Here is a 16,587-nt window from a genome sequence, read left to right as displayed (position 1 = left end):
CCGCGGGCTGAGGTGGTGCGGGCCGCGGCGCTCACGTGACCGGGTGTTGACGTGTTGCTTAGCAACGGAAAGATGGCGCAGCCGGCGGCTGGTGAGTGCGGGGCCGGGTCTCGACCTCCCCCTGTTCCTCCGGCCTCCCTCGGCTTCCCCTGGATCCTCCGGCCTTCGCCGGCCTCCCCTGGCCTCCTCCAGTTCTACCGGTCTCTCTCGGCTTCCCCCAGTCTTCTCTGGTCCCGCCGGCCTCTCCTGGCCTCCCGCCGGTTCCACCGGCCTCTCCCAGCGTCCCCCGGTTCCGCCGGCCTCCCCTGGCCTCCCCCAGTTCCGCTGGCTGGTCCTGACCTCCAGCCAGTTTTGCTGGCCTCCCTGGCCTCTGCTGGCTTCCCCTGGTTCCTCCATCCGTCCCTGGCTGCCCCTGTTCCATGGGCCTCCTTGGGCCTTCCCCAGCCTTCTCTGGTTCCACCAGCCTCTCCCAGCACCCTGCTGGTTCCGTCGGCCTGGCCTGGCCTCCCCAGATCCACTGGCCTATCTTGGACACACCAGGTTCCACTGGTATCTTCCAGTCTCCCCCAGTTTCTCCAGTCTTACCCAGTCTCCGCCAGTTCCGTTGGCCTTTCTGGGCCCTGTTTCCCCAGCCTCCCCCAGTTTCCACAGCCTCCCCCAGCCGCCTCTGGTTCCCCCAGTTCGACCAGCCTCCCCAGCCTCCTTCAGTCTCTCCCAGCCTCCTGCCAGTTCTGCTGGACTCTCCCAGCCTCCCCTGGTTCCCCCAGCATTTCCTGTCTGTCCCTTGTTCCATCGGGCTTTCCCGGTTCCACCTCCCCTGGTTCCTCCAGCCTCCCCCAGTTCCCATAGCCTCCCCCATCCACCCCTGCTTCCCCTGGACTCCCACTAACCTCCCACCAGTTCCACCGGTCTCTCCTGGCCTCCCCTGGATCCTCTACAACAGCCTCCACCGTCTTCCACTTGCCTCCCGGCCTCCACAGGCCTCCTGACTTCCACCTCGGCCTCCGCTGGCCTCCATGGCCTCCACCAGCCTCCTGGCCTCCACTGGCAGCATCCTGTTAGGAGGAACATGGAGCAAGTGGCTTTTGCTGTGTGTAAATAAAGCCATATATCAAATATATTTTTAAAATATATTTGAGCTACAGACACATGTGAAGTGGTGTGTAGAATTTTTGGCAGGACCTTTACTATCTTAATGCTAACTTCATTTCATCTAATTCTAAATGAAACTTCCATGTCCTGTGACAAAAAGCAGATGGAGTATTGTGTCCAGAGGAGGCTACGGAGATGATGAAGGGCCTGGAGCATCTCCCCTGTGAGGAAAGGCTGAGTGAGCTGGGGCTGTTCAGCCTGGAGAAAAGAAGACTAAGGGGGGACCTTATTAATGTTTATAAATGTCTTAAGTGTGGGATGCAGGGGGAAATGGGCAGCCCCTTTTCAGTGTCTGTGGGGACAGGACAAGGGGCAATGGCTGCAAGTTGGAGCACAGGAAGTTCCACACCTCCATGGGGAAGAACTTTTACAGAGTGAGGGTGAGGGACCCCTGGGACAGGCTGCCCAGGGGGTGTGGAGTCTCCTTCTCTGGAGAGATTCCAGCCCCATCTGGACACCAACCTGTGTGCCCTGTCCTAGGGAGCTGCTTTGGCAGGGGGCTGGACCTGGTGATCCCTGGAGGTCCCTTCCTACCCCTATGGTTCTGTGATTCTATGGTACAAGCTGTAGCATTAAACAAAGTACCCAAACCACCATCCTCCTGATGCGCTTTCCCCCTGTGTTGTGTGCTAGGCGACGGGTGCACAGAACGGGAATGACAGCGAAGAGGAAGAGTCTGTTCCTCTGGAGGACCAAGAAGAGATGTTTTCCCCAGCAGAAAGAGGAGCCTGTGGAGCTACAGAGCTGGGCGCTGGCTCTGCAGAAGTGAGACACTATAATAACCTGTTTAACCTCACTCACAGAATGCATGACCGGTATTGTAACTTCAGATTCTCCCACTGCAGTTTCTTTGCTGCAGACACAAACCCAATCAGTATGGGAACAGAGAGGTGCTAATTGGTCAAGCAGGACGTGTACTATATACATGTAAAGCTTCTGTCATCAGGAGTGACACAGCTTTGCTGTATCTGTGAGCTGATTTTAGAACAAGACCATCTTCTGGAGGTGTTCAGGGCCAGGTTGGATGGGGCCTTGGGCAACCTTGTGTAGCTCCAGGCCTGGAGGTTGGTGTCCCTGCCTGCGTCAGGGGGGTTGGAGCTCTGTGATCCTTGGGATCCCTTCCAACCCAGACCATTCTGTGATTCTCAATTCTTTGTTTGCATTGTTCACCTCTCATGAGGAGAAAAACAATCATTTTTTTTCAGTGGCAAATCAAGTTAGCTTGGAAAGCTGTCTCAGGTGATGGATGTTGTGTTTCAGGAAAAACCTCCCAAGGCTTTCTCAGACAAAGTGGAATTAGAGAGTTGTCCTCCTGAACTGGGTGACATGGAGCAGCCAGTAACCAGCAGAGGAAACCCTTCCCACACACCATCAGGAGCTCCTCTGCAGGCATCTGCGCTGCCAGTGGAGGCGAACAGCTGTGCAGAGTCAGGTATCATTCCCTTCCCTATTAACAGTGCAGTAATTGTCACTACCTATGAAGCACAGTTTCTAGTTTTCTCCATTTCCAATCACTGTTAATCCAGTTGGAGGTATCTTACTATGAAATCTAAGTTTCTTTTCCCTGTTTTTTTGAGGGGGTGGAGGTCCAGGTAACCCTGGAGAACCCCTTCCTCTCCATTCAGAGCCGACCTTTGAGCAACGTAGGCAGCTCCCTGGTGAGCATGGTGGCCAGAGCTGGGAAGAGGAATATCAGCAGCGTGGAGCTGAGGAAAACGAAACAAGCAGAAGAAATGAGGAAGCTGGGAAAGAAACAGAACTGGTTGTCTTGGATCCAGAACACGTGAGAAGTCCTCAAATCTTGTCATTCCTCTTTGCAGACTTGCTGTTCTCATGTGTATGGAAAGAGTGAGGTCAGTTGTGAGCAGGGTCTTAGCTGTGTGCTGAAACTACGTGGTTACAAATAGCTTTTGCAGGAGTGTACTAACTCCTGAAGGTGTCTGCTCCCTGGGGGTTCCAGGTTCAGAAATAAGCAATGTAGTGGGCAGATCTGATCCTTTCCAGTACTCCTGAAACAGAAGTACTGTAGCAAGAGTGAGTGGATGAGTTCTCAGGTGTAGCTCTTCCTGTGTGTTTCCGATGTGCAGATATTCCTAGTAGTCACCTTCTGATGTCAACAGATACTCACTACATAACTCTTCTCACTTGCTACAGTGAGAGGAGCTAGAGTAGCCATGGCAGGAAGTATGATGTTTTATTTAAGAGTGGAGTTTGGCAGTAAGGTTCCTTCATATTTTATTGACACAAGCATGTTAAAGTTTATCAACATCATGCTTCTTTACAGCCTCTGATGAGAAGATTCCAGGCTGCCCTGAAGAGTTACCTTACCAAGCAGATGGAAAAAGTCAACTTGGAGCTTCGGGAGCTGGTATGCAGCGTTCTTCACCTTCCCACAGCATCCCAGCCCTGTCCCAGCTGTGATTGCTGATTTCCTCTTGTGTTTGCAGAGGACTGCGACAAAGAAGAGCAAAGCACAGAGAGAGGAGGTTGGGGTGACTCTTTATGGAGAGCAGCAGCAGCTGGCCCACCTGCAGATGGAGCTGGAGAAGATCCAGGGCCGCTGTACTCAGGCAGCCGCAGCGCGTCGGCAGCTGGAAGAGGAACTGGAGAGCCTCCGCCTTGCTCACAAGAAAACCTGTCAGAACACAGATGATGAACGCAAGCAAGGTGACTGAGGCACTCCTCATCTGTCAGACATGGTGCCCATGCTGCCAGGCCAGCTATTTTGGTCATGTTGGTTGTTATTGTAGCCTTTGAAACAGCTGCTGATGAAATGCTTGTTGTCATCCTGACTTTTGGAATAGCTGCCTGTATCAGTACAGGCTGGGGGTGACCTGCTGGAGAGGAGCTCTGTGGAGAAGGACCTGGGGGTCCTGGTTGATGACAGGTTGGCTATGAGTGAGCAGTGTGCTCTGGTGGCTGAGAGAGCCAATGCGATCCTGGGGGGCATCCGGAGGAGTGTGGCCAGCAGGTTGAAAGAGGTGATCCTTCCCCTCTACTCTGCCCTGGTCAGGCCCCACCTGGAGTGTTGTGTCCAGTTCTGGGCTCCCTGGGATAAAAAAGACAGGGATCTCCTGGAGAGAGTCCAGAGGAGGCTACGGAGATGATGAAGGGCCTGGAGCATCTCCCCTGTGAGGAAAGGCTGAGTGAGCTGGGACTGTTCAGCCTGGAGAGAAGAAAACTAAGGGGGGACCTTATTAATGTTTATCAATATCTTAAGTATGGGATGCAGGGGGAAATGGGCAGCCCCTTTTCAGTGTCTGTGGGGACAGGACAAGGGGCAATGGCTGCAAATTGGAGCACAGGAAGTTCCTCACCAACATGGGGAAGAACTTTTACAGAGTGAGGGTTACAGAGCCCTGGGACAGGCTGCCCAGGGGGTGTGGAGTCTCCTTCTCTGGAGAGATTCCAGCTCTGTCTGGATGCCGACCTGTGTGCCCTGTCCTAGGGACCCTGCTTTGGCAGGGGGGTTGGACCTGATGATCTCTCAAGGTCCCTTCCAACCCCTGTAATTCTGTGATTCTGTGATCTCCTATTTCTAGTGCTGTGTGGAGAAATTAATTTAAATATAAGCCAAGCATTGAAACATGCAGTAAAATTCATCAGGAACAATGTGCTTGTTGCAAAGTTTCACTGATATTCCTGGTTGCCATAAAATTTCCATTGTTTCTAAGACCATGTTGCTACGTGGTGCTTCTAAGAAGGTATTTAGGACTCAAATTAGAACTGCTTCTGGCAGGCAGACTGTCCTGTGCCTCAGCAGGAGGAAAATTCCCATCACTCTGTTCTGTTTGCCTGTGGCTCTGTAAGGGTGTGATCAAACTGCAAAGGTTGTAGGTTGTTAGGGGCATCCAGGGGTATGAGAGCACTGTCCAGCCATTCCAGCTGTAGAAATGGACTTGGCTCATTCTTCTGTCAAGGCTAGCTAAGTGTTAACATAAATTGCCAAGAAAGTTTTTGTGGGTTATTTGGAACAAATAGAGAAGCATTCAACAGCCTAAGAAAGAGACAGCTTTGTTTTGGGGCAGAGGAGTGGATTCACAGCAGCATCCTGAGACCCCTTTGTGTGCTGGGAGTCAAGGAACTGCTTTAACTTGTGAGGTGATCACAGAATGACAAGGTTGGAAAAGACCTTTAAGATCATCAAGTCCAACCCTTCCCATCCTGTGCTAAACCAGATCCCTGAGTACCTCATCTACCCTTTTTTAAACACATCCAGGGAAGGTGACTCAGCCCCTCCCTGGAATGCTCCAAAGCTGATGTAAACTCTTGTTTCAGGGAGGGCTGATGTATGTGTGTTGCTTTGGGTGCTACTGTATTTCTCTTTCCTCTGTTTAAACTTTGTGTTTAAACATACATCCCTGATAATAATTTTCCTCTTGCCTCCTCAGTTTCTGCAATGCAGACCCAGGTTGAAAACCTGGCCTTACATCTTTTCTACATGCAGAATATGGACCAGGATATGCAGCACAATATTTTACTTATGAAACAGTCAACAAAGAAAGCTGAGGCAGAGAAGCTCCAGGCTGAGGTGGAAAAGAAAAAACAGGTATGGAGTTAAAGTGCTGTAAGATAAATAAATACAGATGGCAATTAGTGTCCATCTGTGGTCTTGGAGGAGCTGCTGCCTTGTTGGAAGGAAGGCTACAGTGACTGAACCATGGAAGATGTGTGAGGATATTTTCCTCAAATAACTGAGCTCCCTCCCAACCCCCTAAAAAGCAGGCTTTTCTAAAAATGAGAAGAATCCCCACTGCTCAGATAGTGGCAGGTATAGAATCAGAATCCCTGGATGGATCCCTGGATTCTTCAGGGCTGGAAGAGAGCTCAAAGACCATCAAATTCCAATCCCCTGCCATGGGCAGGGACACCTCTCACCAGCCCAGGGTGCTCAAGGCCCCATCCAACCCAGCCTTGGACACCCCCAGGGATGGGATAGCCACCACCTCCCTGGGCAGCCTGTTCCAGGCCCTGACAATTCTTTCAGGGAAGAATTTTTCCCTCACATCTGCTCTGACCCTGCCCTGGGGCAGCTTGAGCCCATTGCCCCTTGTCCCATCTCTTGTCCCCTGGCTGAAGAGACCATCGCCCACCTCTCTGCACCCTCCTGGCAGGTCACTGGAGGTGGGGAGAAGGTCTCCCCTCAGCTTCCTCTTCTCCAGGCTCAACACCCCCAGCTCCCTCAGCTGCTTCTCACAGGATTTGCCCTCCAGCCCCTTCCCCAGCCTGGTTGCCCTTCTCTGGACTCGGTCCAGGACCTCAATGTCCCTCTTATGGTGAGGAGCCCAGAACTGGACCCAGCACTCGAGGTGCAGCCTCACCAGTGCCCAGTACAGCGGCACAATCCCCTCCCCAGACCTACTGGCCACACTATGTCTGACACAAGCCAGGATGCCATTGGCTTTCCTGGGCACACTGCTGGCTCATGTTCAGCCTGCAGTCACCCAACACCCCCAGGTCCTTCTCTGCCTGACAGCTCTCCAGCCAGTCTCCCCCAGCCTGTAGCACTGCCTGGGGTTGTTCTGTCCCATGTGCAGCACCCTACACTTGGCCATGTTAAACTTCATCCCACTGGTCTCAGCCCATCTGTCAAATCCATTCCCATTGAATGGCTTCAGATGGTTTCTTTCAGGGAGTATTTTAAAACACCAATTGTCAGGATTGCCAGCTGCTGGAGCAGGAATGAAGGCTGCTTCAGAGCTGAAGTATCTACTGTTGCAAAGGGAATAATAAGAAACTAAAGAAACAGCAAAAGTCTCACTCTTGAAGGCTGTCACTGCTGTGTCCTTGGGTCGTTTGTGTGTGAGTGGGAAAGTTTGAGTAGAAAATCTGATCCAGTTGCTAATTTAATCACTTCTTGCCTGTGTTGCTCTTGTAGAATGTAGTTGGCTAAGGCTGAGCTTATCTTCCTCACCCTGAACTGTTTGGCTCTGACTCTTTAGGATCTTCTAGTAGACCGCTTAACAAGAAAAGCCTGTGAACTCCAAGAGCAGATTGCTCTGCTGGAAGCTCAGTGTGTGGCCCAGGCACAGGACACTAAAGTAACTCGTCAAGCAGTAAATGAGGTAGGAAGGTTAATAATTCCCTCTGGATGAACCAACCCCTCTGGTTCACATAGGTCAGAGTTGTACAGTTTGCTCCTGGCTGCAGGAATGAAGAAATTGTCATTTATTTATTTATTTACTAATCTATCCTGAAGAATTGCCCATAAATGATTTCCTTCTCCACCTTCTCAGCATTGTTTTTTCTTGGAGATGTAAACTCTTTGTTTCAGGGAGGGCTGATATATGAGTGATTTCTCTGTGGTCTGGTGTGACAACAAACCAGACACACGTTAGTTGAAGCTCTCCCTGCCCAGTATATTCTGAACAGGAAAAAAATAATTTGCATTGTCCCATGAATTGGGTTTCTCAACCCAGCATTGATTCACCCTGTCTACAAATTCTCTCTTCCCTAGGCTTGCATGGAGGTGCAGGCTATTAACATGGAGAAAAAGCGGTTGATGAACCACTGGAATAGCAGCTTGGCTGGATTGAAACAGAGAGATGAGGCCTATATGGCCACACAAGAGTTGCTGAGGTATGGTATCCAAAAACAGCTCCAGAGAGATATCAAACAAGGTGGGCAGGAGAGATTCAGAAGCAGCAGTGTGTCTTCTGTCAAGCCCGTTGCTGTGTGTGCAGGGTGTGTCAGACAGAACTGAGTTTCCTGCTGTAAAGCACACAGTAAGGTTCAAGGATAAGCAGCACAGGTGTCTTACTGTTCTCTTTATCCAAAATACAACTCTCTCTCAACATTTGGTCTTGCAGCTTGCAAGGCCAATGGTATCCTGGGCTCCATCAGCAGAGGGGTGGCAGCAGGGACAGGGAGGGGATTGTCCCTCTCTGCTCTGCCCTCGGGAGGCGCCAGCTGGAGTCCTGTGTCCAGAGCTGGGGTCCCAATATAAGAAAGATACAGAACTGTTGGAGAGGGGTCAGAGGAGCCACAGAGATGATCAGAGGGCTGGAGCAGCTCCCCTACGGAGAGAGGCTGAGGGAGCTGGGCTGGTTCAGCCTGGAGAAGAGAAGGCTGTGGGGGGACCTCATTGCAGCCTCCCAGTCCCTGAAGGGAGCAGAGGAACAGGAGGGGAATCGGCTTGACAATGGCAGGACAAGGGGGCTGGAGTGAAGCTGAAGGAGGGAAGGGTTAGATGAGATATTAGGGGGAAGCTCTTTACAGAGAGAGTGGTGAGGGGCTGGAACAGGCTGCCCAGAGAGGGGGTGGGTGCCCCATCCCTGGGGTGTTCAAGGCCAGGTTGGATGGGGCCCTGGGCAGCCTTGTGTAGCTCCAGGCCTGGAGGTTGTTGTCCCTGCCTGTGGCAGGGGGGTTGGAGCTCTGTGACCCTTGGGGTCCCTTCCAACCCAGACCAGTCTGTGATTCTATGATTCTATGATTCTATGTAGGTTTTAAAAACCTGTTTAGAGTCTTTCTATTCCTGTTTTATTCCATTATAAGAGTTCCCTCACCTTTGCAACGTTTCTCAATCCAAAGAGCTAGGCAGCAAGAAGGTTGAATCGCTTTCAGTTAGGATTTTGTGATGCCTTTAGAAAGCTTCAGGAAAACTGTTGTTGCCAAAGGAAGTGTTTGCTTGGTCTGGAGTCTTAGAGCTTGGCCAGTTCTCTGAGAACAAACAATATGTTTTTCTACGGTGGCGTCTTGGTAATGGGGCCACAGGGACAGGACTGAAGGAAGGACTTAATTTTCTACATACATTTCCTTTTAAATCTTAATGTCTCCATCCATCTTGTGGTGACTCTGCACTGCCACAGCAGACTAGCCTTAATAAAGATCTTCTGTCTTGGTCAGTGTTGCTGCAATAGCGTGTTTGAAAAGAGGAATTTGTGGGTGACTGTTCAGCACACAAATCATTTTCCATCCTCTTTGCCTCTCCAGCAAGTACAGACATGACCTCAAGTCCCTAGAAATGGACATCCATGGCTGTAGAAAGTCGATCAGGAAGGAGGAGGAGAAGAATGAGTTGCTTGTCACCACCCTGAACCGTATCAAGAACGATGCCAGCACGACAAAGAAACTGATTGCCCAGTGCCTTTTGAGGCAGGAGGCCTTGCAGGTTGAATACAGCACCTATACTCGTGCTCTCCATGAGACAGAGCAGACCCTCAACAGGACCAAGATGGTGAGAAGAGTCGCTTGGAAGAAGAATCCTTTTGCACTGGAGGCAGATCTTTAATCATAGTGATCCTGTCTCTGGCTTCCTTAATTTTTAGGATCAAGCTGCTCAGCTGAGTGAGTTGCTGTCCATTGGTAAGGATATAGAGAGAGAAGCTGATGCCAAAGAGAAGACAGAGAATGAAATCATGGCAAAGCTTCAGGACCAGATGATGTCCAGCAAAGCTGCAAAACACTTCTCACAGCTGGCTGAGAAACTCCAGAGGAGAAAAACAGATCTGGTATGGTATCTCTTCCTTTTGGGAGGGCAGGGGAAGGAAACAGCCCAGAGCAGTGGTTCTCAGTGTGCTTTGTCAGCGTCTGCATTTCCTCTCTCAGGTCTGCTGGGTTTGCAACTTCAGTTCAGTTCTTCTGGTGACCTTGTTGCAGGGTTCTTGTGCACAGGAGAGAGTCTGGCCAAAGGGCCTGACATGTAACAGACTGTTCTTTACCTAAAAAATGAGGCAGAATGACAAACCCTGGGAGTGTTTCAGGTGTTTCAGGTTCTTATGCACTGCAGGGAGACAGTGGCTGTGTGGTACTTCACTACTCCACGTTAAACTAACTTACATCTCTCTGCTGCATCACAGAGTGTGATACAGGTGTGTTTCCAGTTTCCAATGACATTACAGTCAAACTAGACCCACAGTTCCTCGTGGCATGAGAGGGTGCTCTCTGTGGGAGCATGTAAAGGTTCAGTATAGTATTTTATGGTATTGAGTTGTGTGGGCTGGCACTACTACAGTGCGCTCACACCTCTCTGTTTTCCAACCTGCCCCTGAGTTTTTTAAGTCAGGTGTGGATCTTGAGTAACTGGAAGACTTCCAGGGTTGGTTTCCATTGTGAGAAACACCCCAGTGTGAGGGGGGCAGGTACACAAACAAGCAGATACTCTGCTTTGCCTCCTACTAGTGTCTCTGTTGCAGAGGAGAATATGGTGCAGACACTACGGCCTTGGAAAAGCCCCAATTGCAAGCTCTGACAGCTCAGGCTGTGCAGAAGGAGCTGGCAGGCTCTTGAAAGTTACCTGCCTGCATTCATGTTGCACTCAGACAAAAGGCATCCCTATGCTGCCTGGCTCCTGCAGCTGTTGTTAGGTGAGTGCTGTGTTCATCACCCATGGTGGAGAAGGTACCACACAGTGATGTCCTACTGCTGTTAGCCAGGCAGCTGGAGACATCCAGGCAGGGCAGACAACTGGAAGTGATGAGTGTGGGCTTTTCAAGGGCTTTGGGGTGTGTGGGCTCCTTTATGCTTTTTGGCAGCCTTATGGCAGAGGTCAGTATTGCTATCTCCTGTCAATAGATGGAGAAGCAAAGGTTTGGAGAGGGTGAGTAGCTTGCTCACAGCTTGTAGTGCAGACCTGGGTGAGGACTCTAAATCCCCTGATTGCTGTGCTTGGCTAAGTGGGCATTGCAAACCAGTGTCTGTTTTCTGTCTGGTGATATTCCTAGGAGCTGCATTTTTCCAAGGCTGAGAATGATACAGCCCAGGTTATTCTGAATACCACTCGTGTCACTGGCAGGCTGCTGGTTCTCCAGAAAACACTTTGTGAGCTGGACAAGGAAATAAAAACCACCCACGATCTGATCAGCGGCAGGGAAAGTGAGATCACCAAGTGCAGCGTCCTGGTGGAGAAGAAGCAAGGGGTCATCAGCCAGTACAACAAGAGGCTGGAGGTGATTCTTTCCCAGCTGGGGGTATGTACACTTACATCTCAATCCCAGACTTGGTTTTATGCCTTGTGGTGCCCACAGATGCCCTTGATAAATGTAGCCTCCCAAGTGCCGGACAGTTAAAGCTCTGAGGTATCAGTACTGTGACTTAAAAGCTGGGCTAGCTAATGTATGTGTTTACATGTGTCAGGCAGCTCTCAGTGCATGTGAAGAGGAGCTGGCATTAGGGAATTGTGAAATGAGGGTGTGCCTAGCCTGGATTTCTGCAGAGAGTTGTCAACACCTGATTAAAATACACACAATGACATCAGTGCCCTGGGAGTAAACAGGATCTTATTATAGAATCGGTGAAGACCAATGAGGGGAGAACGGAACAGGCAGCGACTGAAGTCTCTTGGTGGCTGTCCCCATTTAGATCACAGAATCACAAGGTTGGAAAAGACCTTTAAGATCATCAAGTCCAACCATTCCCATCCTATGCTAAACCATATCCCTATGATGTGACCCCTAGCTGATACCAGATCTGTCCCTAGCACTGTGAGCTGTAAGACCTTTATGAATGCCAGTGCAAAAGTCATTAATGTGGCCTACTGAAGCCTCACAAACTCTGGAATGTCCAGATAGGCCTGTTGTAGGGGCCTCCTGCCAGAGTTGGAACCTTTTGGGTTTCTGTTGCATCTGTTCTGGTGAGGTCAGGAATTATTAGTCCCACCCAACTCATGGAAGATGGAGGCAGGAGGTAACTAACTGGTAAGCTAGCAGTATAGTTGAAGTATTTAATGGGCATCTCAGCAGTTGCACTGGCCTTCTGCAGTGATGCTCCAAACAGTGATGTTCCAGCAGCTTCTGCCTGGTTAATCCCAAACCTTGTCCTTGTGCAGGGGCACGAATTGGCACCGCTGGAAATGGCTATCAACAAGCTGACCAAGGAGATAGAAGAATGTAATTCTGAGGTGGTGATGCTACAGAAGTACTGTCTCAATCTGCAGAAAGAGCTGGTCAAGCTAACACACGAACGGGAGGAGCAAATAACCTCCTTAGATATGCTGAAGAAACGGATCACGATAATGGAGCAGAAGAAAGTGCGCACTGAGAGTAAGACATTCCCTGACTCCTCCTTGAAGTGTTCACCCATGGATGGGCCAAAAAGGGACCAAAGGCTTATGAATGGGTGATGCTAGACCTTCACCCAAGGATGCTCCTACATGTGTGTGAGCAGTAATGCCCCAGTACTGCACTGGAGGGCCAGGAGCCTTCTGCTGTTTTGCACTCCGTTATTTCCCATAATGATCAATCCTGCTGTCTTAACTGATGCAGTTGAGCCCAAAGTGATCAGGTCCCATGTTACACCACTTAATGTTTGCAAGTAGTCAGTAGGTAAATACCCCCACCATGATAGCACTTCTCTTGGCCAAAACCAACTCTCCCACAGCAGCCTCCTTCAAAACTTTTATCTGGCTTGTGGAATAATGTTTGGGCTGGGTATGTGGGACACAGAGCTGCTGCTTGTGGGCTTCACAGGGAGGTTTCAGGCCAGGTATGTCTTTCAGTCCTGGCTCCTTTGGTTTGGGAGCTAGTGCTGGATGTTTGGCATGTTTTGAATTGAAGGCTGCTCCGGCTGAGAAAAACCCCTAGGGAAGTAGTATTAGGAGGGTTCCCTGGAAAAGGAAAGGCCTGAGCCCCAGGGTCAGAGGGGCTGCTTGTGGGCTACTTAGGGAGGTTTCAGGCCAGGTATGTCTTTCAGTCCTGGCTTCTTTGGTCTAATACTGGTTTGTCACAACCCAGCACTGGTGGGAATTTCTTCTGTTCAGACTTTCTTCTGTTTGCCCTTAGATGAAATTCAGCAGGAAACAAAAGAGCAGAAAGACATTGAACGTCACATGAGGAACCTGTCAAATGACTTGATAAAGTTGAATGTGCTGATCAACAAAAACAACAGCAGCTTTGAGGAGCTGCAGTTTGGCAATGCTATCATGGAGAACGAGTTTATACGCTCTCTCAAGGTACAGAGGCTTGAAGTCTCCTTTCCAGGTCTCTGCCTCCTGTGCAGATGAGGTGCCAACAGCAACTCTGTAAATCCTTCTTGCTCTGACAATGTTCTGTTGGTTTCTGCCTCCCAAATCTAGGCAGCAGAAAAAGAATTGGTGGAGATGCAGGAGAAGCACAGCCAATTGGCTGAGGAGAAGGAAAGACTCCTGAACAGCCTGGTGGAAGCAGAGTAGGTACCAGGGAAACAGTTTCTTCCTTTGTGCAAGTCTTTGAACTTTGGTTTGTGTGTCCCTGTTACTCTTCTCCAGCCATCAAACTGAACCAGCACTGGCAAACGTTCTTCTGTCCCTCTTGGAAATGGTAAAAGGACTTTAATGAGTTTATGGAAGGCAGAAACTGAAAGGTGCTTTAGCTGCTGCTGGAACCAGCAAGAGCTGAAAGGCTTTAATGATTCCAGCTTGCTTGTGCTGGATGTTGCCAAGATCTGTGTGGGAAGACTCCACACGCTGTCCCCTCTGCAGTCACTCAGAGTGAGTGTGCTGTACTGGGTGATTAACTGGGGTCCATCAGCCCCCTGCCAGCCTGGCCACACTTGTTTTTACAGGCACTGTGCTGTTTTCTGGGGCTTGCCACCTGATGTGATGCTGCTCCCTAACTCCCCTTTTACGTGACCGGTGTGCAGACCCGTAGCTTCTGCTGAACCACTCAGCTCCATGTTCAGAATAGATCTCAGGGGTGTGCTGCCACCAAGGCACAGGGTGAGCAGCCTCTCTTGCTTACAAAGGCTTTCCCCTTTCTCTCCTTGAAGGCATCAGATCATGCTGTGGGAGAAAAAGATCCAGCTGACCCGAGAGATGCGTGCAGCAGTGGATTCCGAACAAGGCGAAATCCAAGCCATGAGAAATGAGATCCACAGGAAGGAAGTAAGACACTGGGAAAGAGGACTGAGGAGGGGAAGCTGCATGCAGTGTACTCGGCTTGGGCATAGCTGAAATGTAAGGCAGGAGATGAGAAACAGGCTGGGGAAGTAGCAGCTTCAAGGCCATGGCAGTGTTGGAAATCTTACCTCCCTGCAGCCAGGCTGTACTGAATACACACAGCACATGTGTGCCTTGCACGCCCCTTGTGCAGCAGCTGCAGCAGAATCCAGAAACTCCTGAGAAGTCCATTTATAATGTAGTACCAGCAGCTGCCTCATTCTGTGGCCTATTCTGTGACCCAGTTTATAAGCAAAGAAAGGTTGATTATTAAATATTGCACCATCTTAGCCTCCAGTTAGGGAAGTCTTCTGGCAAAGCAACTCTTGTCCTTTATTCTTGGGACTTCTGCTCCTCTGCTTTTCCTATTGCTAACGAGCTCTGGTGACACATTTTAAAGATTCCTCTGGACAAATTGGTAATCCAGCCCATCTGCCTTCCTGATCCACACAGGGAAAACGAGGTTGGGATTTAGAGCAAATTTGGCTTTCCAAAAAGGGTTATGTGGTTTATGTTGATGGGATGTACCACACAGAAGACTTCAGTCAGGTGCCATTCGCAAACCATTGTTATTTTCAGCCTGCTTTGTATCCTGACAAATGGCAGGTCCACTATGGGCAGCTGATGAAGCAGCGGGAGGTGCTGATTCGTGATATGGAGGCATCTGTTTCTCGTAGAGAGGCCATAGCGATGCGTGGAGAGGGTCAGAACAGGACAGATAAGAAACGTATCACCAAGAGCGACTTCCACCGCAAGAAGCAGGAGCTGAGGAAGAAGATCAGTGAAACCCAGAAGGTGAGTGAGTAGGGCAAAGCTGCAGGAGTTCATGTGTTTGCCTTGTGACAAGCACCAGCGTGCCCTGGGCACAGATGTGCAGGGCACTGGCACACAGGCCCTGCATGGGTACAGCACTGTGCAGGGGTTGGGCTCTGGAAGCTCACTAAAACCTCCCCACAGAGGAATCCTGGGAAGATGGCTGGGAGCACAGGTGAGCTAAAGAACCTGCATCGGCTGTTTCCTTCTCTTCCGTTCACTAGAATGCTCAAGACTGCAGCGAAACCATCCTGGAGCTGGAGAGCACCCAAACAGCCCATAGTGCCACCTTATTGGAAAAGGAGCAAGAATTGTGCAGGCTGCAGGCAGAGTCTGATGGCCTCGAATCAGACATAGAGTGTCTTCGGAACAGGAAACGATGGGTGAGCACATCTGCTTCCTTGTGGCAGGCGAGTCAGAACCTGCTGCTTTCCTCTGCTGCCAGCGCCTGAACTGGCTGTGCTTGGCATGGGATTTTCATAGAATCATAGAATGGGCTGGGTTGGAAGGGACCCCACAGGCAGAGACACCAACCTCCAGGCCTGGAGCTACACAAGGTTGCCCAGGGCCCCATCCAACCTGGCCTTGAACACCCCCAGGGATGGGGCACCCACCCCCTCTCTGGGCAGCCTGTTCCAGCCCCTCACCACTCTCTCTGCAAGAAATTTCCCCCTAATATCTAACCTAAACCTTCTCTCCTTTAGCTTTAGTCCATTCCCCTTGTCCTGCCATTATCTACCCTTTTAAAAAGCTGATTCCCCTCCTGTTCCTCTGCTCCCTTCAGGGACTGGAAGGCTGCAATGAGGTCCCCCCACAGCCTTCTCTTCTCCAGGCTGAACCAGCCCAGCTCCCTCAGCCTCTCTCCACAGGGGAGCTGCTCCAGCCCTCTGATCATCTCTGTGGCTCCTCTGACCCCTCTCCAACAGTTCCCCATCTTTCTTGTACGGGCAGCCCCAGCTCTGGACACAGGACTCCAGATTTTGGCAGCACCTTAATTTACCTGGGCCCTGTCTGAGGGCTCATGGTGGTCCTGCAGTGATGCTGCAGTCATGCTCGTAGCAAGGCAGCATTCACTTGGAACTGTGAGCCTCAAGGACATCGTTTGTACCTTGAAAGTATCTTGTAACACATCTCCTTTGTGAGCACTGGCTGGCTGCTCCTGCCTGTTACAGATTTGAGAGCCGGTGTGAGGTCTTGGAAGTTTTTAAACTGGTGAAAGTCTGTCCCAGCATCGGTTGCCTTGTACGTGTGGGTGTTCATGGAGGTCTGGGCAGGGCTGTACCTCTGCAACGCACAGAGTGGGGATGCTGTTTGGAGTCACAGTCCTCCTTAGGAAGCCTTCCCACTTCAGAATACCACGGTTACAGTACCTGTGGTAGAGTTCCCCTTGTTTTCTTAGCTCTTTTCTGTTTGCCATCTGCTGTTGCTTTTAGAATCTGTTCCTGTTGTTGCTTTTAGAACCTTTTTGAGATTGTGGCCTACCAGACACGCCAGAAGCATCTGCAGGCACTGAAGGAAGGGAAGTACACTCCTCTGTGCCGCACTGAACAAGCCTGGCACAGTGAGCAGCAGAAACTGCGGGACCGGCTCCGTACCGTTGTTGCCATTGTCCACCAGATCCAGCAGGAGCATCCCGAGCACCAAAGGGCTCTGCAGTGGCTCTGTCAGTGTTTGGACTCCAGGCTCAGCTCGCAGGAAGCCTGACAGAGGTAAGGACAAGACACCTGTGACCATCTGCTCTGGTTCTTCTGGAAGCCACAGGCTTTGTTAAA

At 50.6% G+C, this 16,587-nt stretch overlaps 1 protein-coding gene across 1 annotated transcript; it reads left to right on the top strand.

Moving 5' to 3' along the window:
• Window positions 1-72: 72 nt before the first annotated feature.
• CCDC40 (coiled-coil domain 40 molecular ruler complex subunit) lies at window positions 73-16,519 on the top strand (the record flags this gene model as incomplete). Its single annotated transcript, XM_084273749.1, has 20 exons — window positions 73-289; window positions 981-1,090; window positions 1,786-1,917; window positions 2,413-2,584; window positions 2,778-2,935; window positions 3,437-3,520; window positions 3,600-3,819; window positions 5,544-5,701; window positions 7,095-7,217; window positions 7,610-7,731; window positions 9,085-9,328; window positions 9,420-9,602; window positions 10,815-11,060; window positions 11,918-12,131; window positions 12,870-13,039; window positions 13,163-13,254; window positions 13,834-13,948; window positions 14,609-14,797; window positions 15,040-15,198; window positions 16,274-16,519. The coding sequence occupies 20 exons, from the start codon at window positions 73-75 to the stop codon at window positions 16,517-16,519; spliced, it is 3,354 nt and encodes a 1,117-aa protein (XP_084129875.1).
• Window positions 16,520-16,587: the final 68 nt, after the last annotated feature.

The sequence above is a fragment of the Gallinula chloropus genome (assembly GCF_964237585.1).
Source record: "Gallinula chloropus genome assembly, chromosome: 20".
In the NCBI taxonomy this organism is placed as follows: domain Eukaryota; kingdom Metazoa; phylum Chordata; class Aves; order Gruiformes; family Rallidae; genus Gallinula; species Gallinula chloropus.
Note: the sequence above shows the minus strand (reverse complement) of the source record. Positions and strands in the feature narration are given on the sequence as shown.